The sequence below is a fragment of the Diorhabda sublineata genome, chromosome 3, assembly GCF_026230105.1.
Source record: "Diorhabda sublineata isolate icDioSubl1.1 chromosome 3, icDioSubl1.1, whole genome shotgun sequence".
NCBI classification, from domain to species: domain Eukaryota; kingdom Metazoa; phylum Arthropoda; class Insecta; order Coleoptera; family Chrysomelidae; genus Diorhabda; species Diorhabda sublineata.
In genome coordinates, this window is record NC_079476.1 from 15,105,166 (window position 1) to 15,114,884 (window position 9,719).

Genomic DNA, 9,719 nt, shown 5'->3' on the forward strand with positions numbered 1-9,719 from the left:
TGTTCGTTGCTATGGTAACGCAATATTTTGTTTATGCATGGAACTGGTCTAGGCTAACTAGATATCAATACGTCCTCGTATATCTCTTAAACAGAACGCAGCTTCTATGTATAACCGGTGTAAACAACGATACTTGTGAACCTATTACATGACTTTATCAACGTTTTTCTTGAAGCTCATATAAAACAACAATAAAGCTGTTTTATAATTCTATTCTTTTAACTTTAACTATGTACCCAAGTAGTTTTTGTTTCAGCCTACAACATCCAACCCATTTTTAAGAGGGGTCATATAATATAATAATTAGAGTTAGTTGCTTAGAAGACATGAGCACACTTATGAATCCGGAAGTCGAACGATCTCCACAGAAAACGTATTATTTTGTTCAAAGACTTAAAAGTTAAGGAGTTGCTTTGAAGACGTGAGCACTGTTTTTCTTAATATTTCCTGCAAATCCGAAAGACGTATGGCCTCAAGAGAAAACATACTTTTTGTTTAAAGACGTAAATTGAAGACGGGGAATCGTTTAAACCTCAGACTTAGACATGTGGATGAACCATTATTTTATTTCATCACGTTAATATTATCATTGTTGTTTCTTTTGTTTTAAATTTTATATCGTTACCGTTTTTTTGTTGATATAAACTTTTCTTCTAACCTACGACTGTTTCATTTTAAATAATATCTTATACTATACGAACTAAATTATAACCCTACATTATTGATATCAGAATTGGTGTCTTATAAAGTCACTACTTCTACTTCTTACAAATCCAAATAAGAATAGGAATCAGAAGATTAACTGTTGCGACCAATATTCACAAGTAAATCAGTAATATTGTCCAAACTCCAAATTTTCTCTTCTATGCCTTTTCCCAGTTTACAGTGTTGATATTATTCACAGCCTTACATGCATCTTAAAAGAAATATTTTTTTCTTGAAACTTCTCCCTTTAGCTGTGCCCATACCAGTTCAATCGGGTTTAGTTAGTAAACACAAAGAATACAATTCTTTTCTTTTTTTCAACCATTTAGAGATAAGCAATTGTTCTAATAGTCTTGAGTGACAATTCATTACTATTATACAGTTCAGAGGAAGAAGATCTATAATTTGTTCGAACCATTTTGCAAAGATTTCAACATTCATATCCTCATGGTAATCACCAGAACGAGTAAATTCAAAAGTCAATGAATCACTTTTCACAAAACTACCGATGTGAACTATAATCAATCTGCGCCCCGTTTCTGTTAGTGGCTTAAAAACCAGTAGATAAATTATTTGAAAATGTCTGTCTTCGACTTGAAACAGTTTTATCTTGCCAAAATTTATTTAGCGTATGTCCCTCATTGATTCATGTTTCATTTAAATAAAATGAATTGCTTCTTTGGTTTTTCATTTCTTTTATAGTCTTTAGGTACTTTCTTTTCCATATTCCAATATCGTTTCAGTTTATTGAAATAAACCTTCTGGAATGCTTTTTCTAACTAACACCTATTTCTTTGAAAAGTTTATAGAGTGTGCTTCTATTCAGTTCAGGATAATCCTTATCATCTCAAGCTATAACACGAACTTTGTCAAATTTTCTGAAGATGAACGCATGTACTTCCCTTCGGAGCTCCTCTTACAAATGCTTTTCTACTAGAAGACGAGATAAGAGGACACGTAGCAAGAGCGAATAAGGTCACGGGATGTCTTCACAACGTAGTATGGTGGAACAAACACCTAGACAAGAAACAAAAGTAGGAATCATAAAGCGACCATCAAATCTATAATGACCATTACAGAAACAAGACCAAAAACGAGACAACTCTTGGAGACCACAGGAATGAACGTTCTCAGGGGAATCTATATAAGACACTATTAGACCGAAAAAGTAGCGAAAACATCAGATAATTATGATATATAAGTCGAAGGTCAGACAATTGACTGGTAAGAATAGCAAGGGATAAACAAACAAAGAGTGACAATCTAAAGCCAGGTGAGGATACATATCGAAAAAGGAACAGGCATTACACCTATTGTGGAAGAAAGAAAAAGAAAACTTTGTTTCTTTGTAATTTTACGTACTGTTTGAAACTCGACACATTTCTATTCTTTCATAACTCTGTAGATTGTAGATTTCCCAACATCAAGCGTACTACTAACTAATTCTACTGTAGCATCAACACTTTCACTCAAATGTTTATCTGTAAATGATTTAAAACAATTAATATCAATGTTTTTCCATTAACTTTTGAATAATACAATGGATGTTCGCGTTTACGCGTTCCTTACAAATTGTCTATAATCATACTAGAATTCACAATAGATTACAAATAATTAATCTGTTGAAAATACAGATATTCTTGGAATTAGAATAAAACAAAATTTCTAACTTTTATTGGCAAATGGACCGTATGATATGGCAAATCCAAGCCTTGTTCTATTGCGCTGTACAGCTTATGGTTATAAAATTAGGAAAACTTGTATGAACATTCTCTCTTACATAAAAATAGACTATAAAACTGTTCAAATTTTTTCCAAAGTTTAATCAACTACATTTAAACGCAAAATGAAGGTCAGCTAAATTAGCTATTGTGTACTAAAACATTTAGTTCATAGTTCAATAAATGAGAAAAATTTGAATTATTTCAATAATACAGAATTACCAATAAATGTTCTATTAATGTAAAAGGCGAATTTGATTTATGTAACTGACGTATTAAAAAATGCTGAATAATTTATGGTGTTATTTCCAATAAACTATACTTAAGGTTGATGCTGTAATTAATAAAATCCTAATAAGTCAATCATTTATTGCAGAGTATACCAAGAAAAAGAAAAAGTCTGGGAAAGAGAACTAAAAAGGCTCAAAAGCGTTCAAGATAGTAGGCTGAGGGTCAGTTCACAAAAAGTACTCAAACTAGAGCAGATGTTAATGATGCAAACGTATCAAATGCAGCAAGAGAAAAAACGATTTTGCTCCGACATTCAAAGGTCAAATATGCAATGTGATAGATTACGACAAGAAGTTACAACTTTGAAAGGAAGGTTGGAGGAGACTGAATGGGGTTTGTGTCAAAAGACTGGAGAAATATCATTGCTCAAAAGTCAATTAAAAGAGCTTCAGGTAATTAATTTCAATAAAGGATTTAATCTACAAATTTTTCAAATAATTTTGAATGGATCTTGTGACATACAGGGTATTTCTAAATTCATGCGACAAAATTCCGGAGGTGATTGCTCGGCTGTTTTTTACGGCTTTCTCAATAATTTTTTACCGGCAAACTACTGAAATAATCAATCTCGTTTTTATATATAGACTTTGTTAACATCTGAATCAGCTTTACAAATTTTTTGATTCAAAATATATATTAAAATCAAAGTGGCCGTCAGGAAGTCATCAAGTAAAAGAGGTGCTTGACGGTGACCAAGATTGCGGTTGTACTGCTTATCCGAAATCAAAAACCAAACGGCATTTTAATCTTCATATTTAAGACTAGCGATTGAACTAGAGTGAATTCTAAATTACAACAATGTTGGAAATCATATTTTTTTTTCACTCATTTTTCGCTCGTATAAAAAATACAATCGAAGCAATCATGATAATGGTAGTTCAATCGCAGGCTCATAACATATTAAAGATGCTGTATAAATTTGATCAAAATCGGTCTAGTTTGTTGGTCGAGAAAAACACTTTTGAAATATATTAAAACTTTCATCATATTGTACGCTTCGTAACTGCAACAGCAAAACTGAACGAAGCTTCACGGCGTCTTAGTCAATATTCGAAAGCGTTTGTCAGTTGAGGGTGTGGGAAAATCGGGTAAATAATCAAGCCTTGGACCATTTCTCTCATTTAAAATCATTTGTCGACCAAAAAAAATTGGATGAATATTCTCAACTCCTACAAAATTTGATTACGGAATTCAACAATCGTGTTGAAGACTTTCACAAAATGAATGAAATTGAATTCCCAGCTTTCAACAATCCATTCAAATTTGAAGCTTCACAGGCACCAGTTCAATCGGACAGTATTTTGAAAGAAAAATTCAATGAGATTAACACTCTTACATTTTATATGTCAATATTTTAGATTTTGTATAATTACCCGGAATTAACAAAGCATGTATGTTTGGTAGCACCTATTTATGTGAGCAGATGTTTTCCGTCATGAAAATAAATAAGAACAAACATCGCACAAGACTTACTAATGAACACCTCCAATCAATTCTTAAAATAATCACAACGAATATGATACCTGACATCAATGAGCTTGTCAAAAACAAGAGAAGTGAGGTATCTGGAGCCTCGAGCTCAACATAATTACCTACCTTTATAACTACCTACCTTTATAACTACCTACCGTATATTATATACTTATATAATTTAATAAATAAAATGTTATGATAGTACAGTTCATTTTTTTTTAATTTAAATCTGGTCCACCTATGAATTCAAAATTCAATATATGGCCCTCTGCAAAATTGAGTTTGACACCTCTGCATTAGATGTTGTAGTTACCTCACAGCCCTTTCCGGTAGTGCTTCTATCATTTCATTTGTCACATTATGGTCTCCTATATAGCATGTATTACATACAAAACTTCAAACTGCCTCCTTTCATTTGATATTAATAGTGTAGCGGTCTTTTTAAAGTAATCAGCTGGCTCTTTATCTGAATGTAGATCTTCTTAGGCAACACATTGATTGTTACTGGTAAACTAGTAAAATTCTCTATTTTTGTCCTGGGGAAAAGGCGTCAGAAGCCCTCTGAGGGTTCCTTTTTATAACAATCAATTTTGAAATGAATACATAAATCACTGTACAATGGTTTGATTCCACTCGTAAATGTGATCAATCATAATCAATTTTTGATCAGAATGTATAATAGAATTTTATTGATAAAACAGTTAATAATGATTATTTTTTTGTAGATGGACCAAACTAGCAAATGTCAAGAACTTATCCAATTTCGAACGGAGCAACGTGACCTAAGAAACAAACTAGAACAAAAAGATGACGAAATACAAACATTGAAATCACAAGCTAGTTCCAAAGAGGAGGAAATCAAGCAACTCAAAGAATTAATCACAAAAATAAAGTTAATACCATCTCATGATTCGGAAACAACCAATGAAAATAGAGAAGATACTGAAAAACTAAAGGCGGAAATTAGAGAATTGAGGGAGGAACTATCAGAGTTGAGTTTAAAAGATTATTCCCATGTAGAACCGGGTCGAAATAAAGGGAATTACATAACGGAGGACGGTATAGAAGAGGTTGAAATTCAAAATATAAACGGTTATCATCAAGAGGATAACGATAGTGAATTAGAAAAACTGAGAGAAGAATTGGCAGCTAAAAATAAACAATTTGAAAATGAAAGAAGAACGTGGATTCAAGAAAAGGAGAAGGTACTCAGATATCAACGACAACTTCAAATGAACTATGTACAGATGTTTAGAAGAACAAGAGCGCTAGAAGCCGAGATTGAAAGCTTGACCGTTGAACTAGAATTAGACAAAACAGGATTAAAATCGAAGTTAGAACTTTCGCAAACGATAGATTTATGATAAAATTACTTAGAAGGTTACTTCTTTTTCTCGTGTAGATAACAAGCTACATTTTTGGGTTAAAAGTTATGTACCTTCCGTGTAATTTTTTCCACAAGTTTCATTGTTAATATATGTTATATGGTCGTAGATGAAATTAATAATACAACTAAAAAGAAAAATATTAGGCAATAAATTGAACAAATTAATTCACATATATACCGGATTTAGTGATGAATTTCAGTTCATAGAGGGCACATCGAGTAATACATATCACCTAAAGATCAATCTGTATCCTTGAGAAGTGGACACATCATATACACTTTATAAATAATGGACAAAATTATGTATCTATATATATATATATATATATATATATATATATATTGTTCTTGATTTTAGGTCTCTTCTGTTTTAAAATAACATTTCGACTTTTCTTTAAGTCTTTATCAAAATATTTTGATTAAAACATAATTTCATAGCTGCAAGTTATTTAAACTTGATATCATAACAAACGAAACAAGAACATAGTAGTGATAGAAAAAAAAACACTGTAGAAGAATATAACGAGTCAGGTCGATATAATATACAGTACTGAACTAGTGACATGGCAATTTTATTTGGATATTATTGGTTCCTCGTAGTAGATGCTACATATCTTTTTATAATTGTTTTGAGTCAGTTTGTCTCATTATAGAGTAACAATAATGACAAAATCCCTGATGACGTAGTTCAAAAATCTTTAGATTCTGATGAAAACGCCCCCCTTGTCCTCCAATCGTACTTCCTATGTTTTCAAAGAAAAAACTCAAATGTGAATGCAGAAAATGAATTTTCAATGACATATTCATCCTTATATGTTCAAATTTTTTAGTCAGCTACAGCTTCATAATTTTCCTAAGAACACATTTTTTGAATGACTTCCAATCATCTTTTCCATACCACTTATATTTGCCCAGAGTATACTCTTTTCGAATAGGCCATTTTGTATAACGATGCACTCTCGTTCTGCTGTCCAACAAAAAAAATAAGAATGAATGTACCTTGTAAACCCAATAACAAGCCGATGACTTTGAAGTTGCTACTCAATTTCCATTGATTTGATTGATTTAAATTTTATTAATTTCATTAAAGTACACATTAAGTTATAGGTCTCTTCACAATTTGTCTCAATTTCATTGTGTATCGAAGAATCAAATAATAAGCGTCATTCTGCTTTATTATAGTTTTAATTTATTACTTCAAAAAATCCCAGGTTATCAGTACAATAACAGTATTTCTCTTCTCTTCTTTTAACTTCAATATCACTTTCATTGATATCTTCTCATATATATTTTGTCTAAACTAGACCAGGATAAATTAGTAGGTAGTAAAAAGATTCAAGTCCGAGTTAAGTTTAGCCCTTTTTAAACAGGTATTAGCCTAGAGGGTTAATGTAATGTAATTGAAATAAAATGTGACGTTACTTTACATATTTTTATAGGGGTGGAAAGGAGTCGACTGGTATTATAGCTTTACTAAGGTAGTCTGATAAATACTACTCTATAAAATAAAAACGAAAATATTGGAAATATTGTTTAGGAAACTCTAGTGCAGCTGTTACGCGTTGTGCAGAAAAGCTTCTTTGAAGAAACTTACCAAGAACTACGTTGTCGAGAAACTAGGAATGTGAGGCCTATAAAAATAAATTCCGATAGGCTAAAAACAACAAGAACCATTAATAAAGAAAATATGATTTTAAATTTAGTTGATCATAATCCAACAGTAAGCTTACGGAATGTGGAAAGACAAACAAATATGCCTTCTTCAAGTACTTGGAGGATACTTACAGAGCAACAGCTACATCTTTATCATTACAGACAAGTTCAAAAGCTCTTGTCCCGGTTAGAGTGGATTTTTGTAAAAGATAACAAGAAAGGACAGCCCACATTACAAATTTTTTAAAATGCATTTTTTTCACGGACGAGGCCACTTTTACTCGACAAGGTAAGTTTAACTCCCATAATGCACCCTACTGGTGTGCTGGGAATTCACATGTCAAAGGGGTATCAAATTACCAACACTCATTTAAAGTTAATGTTTGGGTAGTAACTTTGGGTAACAAATTAATAGATTATCACATTCTACCAGGAAATTTAAATGGTGATATGTACCTAGATTTTTTAAAATGTGTCTTCACATAGGTTTAAAAATTGAAATTTTGGTATCTTGCAAACATTCAGTGTTCGTGAAAATATTGTTCGGTGCAGTTCGGGGTGGTTAGGTTAGGCTACGTTAGGTTAGAATAGGTTCTTCGTATTCAGAAAGAATTAACGCATTTTTTAAAGAAATTTTGGCAATATATCCTCTAGAAATTGATGATTGATACCCCTAACCTAACCCTAACCCTGGCGTCACGAAAATGTTTTACTGATCAAACCCTGAATATTTTTCAGTTTTCTATCTATCCTAGAGATGGGATCACCTTTTTTATGAAACACCCTGTATCATTCAATATAATTTAAAAACTTGAATTAATAGTTATATATACCAGGTATTTTTTAATAACCATCACCAAACTTATGTTGTGCTTATCTAATGCTAGTTTTAAATTTTAAGAAAACACAAAATACGGACTTACAGTAACTTTTTTTAAGGTGTATTTCATGTGATTTTAAAGTTTCATTAGGTATTTATTATATGTTTTGTACAGACCTATATAATTGTATGCTTCTATATATTTTTACCATATTTTATAATATTAAATATTTGGTAAGTAGTATTGATCTTTGTTTTTTATATGTAAATACAATAAACGATAATAAAATAAAGTTTCTTATTCAATTCATTTATGCCTTGAATGTGAAAAATGTGAATTTGAAAACGACTATCAGTAGGTAGGTATGTAGCACAGGTTTTTGACAAACTATTATGAAGAACAGTTCCAGTTCCAATTCTAGACGTCAACTTCCACCCTCTAAGCAAAGCTACACGTGTCCAAGCTCATTTTCAGTCACAGCTTGCTACTTATTTAGGCCAATTTTATAGCCTAGGAAAAAATCGGAGATTAAACCAAAGTTTAAACCATGGTTGGAATTCTAGCTTACATAGTTTATAAAAGATTGATCAATTCTACATGTCACAGTCAAACAGACATTTTTCTGCCAGTTGTCACTAGCGCGGAAATGTAACCAAAATTTTTCGGATATTTGTTTTAAAGTTGGATTGCTTAGGAAAGTTATATGAACAAAAATGCAATGTCTCTGAAAATGAAGTAGTGCTTTTGGATAACCTTGTGAAGAAATACAGAAATGTATTCAATAGAATCGCGAAAAATTTAGAAAATAATTGGAACAATTCAAAGATTTGCTCTAGGACTAATAACTTTTTGTTTTCTCGGCGCGTCGATAATGGTGATAATTTCTTCATCATCATCATCATCATCATCATCATCATCGAGTTCATCAAATATAAAGTGTAAATTTTCAATAATTTTAACAAAACCCTTTATAATATTGTAGACATATAAATAATTTGAAAAAGTTGGGTTCGGGTCCTCCGTTTCATAGTTTAAGTTACCCCTAGACCGCCGGTAACGTTTAAACCGCAGTTTGTCTATAAACGCAATCTATACAATGTGAAAAAGTTGATATCTCTAGTTTAAACTGACATTTGAGGCTTAAACTTCACTTATAAATAAATATAAAATAAAAAAGTCAGTGAAAGCAGTTAGCGTTGTGTGTAAAAAATTAAGTATACGCTTGCAACCCCCATCAGTTATTCTTATCTAATTGGAAGTTACCACCCCAGATCAACCACATCCTTTGGATAGCCAACTCGATTTCCTGTTTCAGCACCATCTCTTGGTTCATTAGCGATACCAAACGTACATAAAAACAGTTTCCTTCCTTTCTGCTTTTGGCGGCTTATTTCAAATTCAAATCTTTCTTCCAGTTATTGTTCGAAACAATTCAATTGCGTTATATCAACCAAAAATCGGAAAACAACTGGACAAGTTAGACTTAAATATGATGCATTTTTAATTATGGGGAGAATGGGGTTACAGAAATGAAACAAGAAAAAATTAGAAAAACGACAGTTTTTTATTACATTCGAAAAAATACAAAATTAATATGAATATGAATACCTGTACGTACGTATATACTTGAGTATCATATATACCGTGGTGTTAAGGATCTATTGTGTC

General features: G+C 31.6%; 1 protein-coding gene across 6 annotated transcripts in view; it reads left to right on the forward strand.

Moving 5' to 3' along the window:
- LOC130442005 (leucine zipper putative tumor suppressor 2 homolog) overlaps window positions 1-8,343 on the forward strand; it is a 301,746-nt gene extending 293,403 nt beyond the window's left edge. For all 6 annotated transcript variants that reach the window (XM_056775950.1, XM_056775949.1, XM_056775952.1 and 3 more), the window contains 2 exons: window positions 2,803-3,109; window positions 4,916-8,343. In XM_056775950.1, the coding sequence (XP_056631928.1) occupies window positions 2,803-3,109; window positions 4,916-5,554 (946 nt within the window). In that variant the 3' untranslated portion in view covers window positions 5,555-8,343. The remainder of the gene's footprint in view (window positions 1-2,802; window positions 3,110-4,915) is intronic.
- Window positions 8,344-9,719: the final 1,376 nt, after the last annotated feature.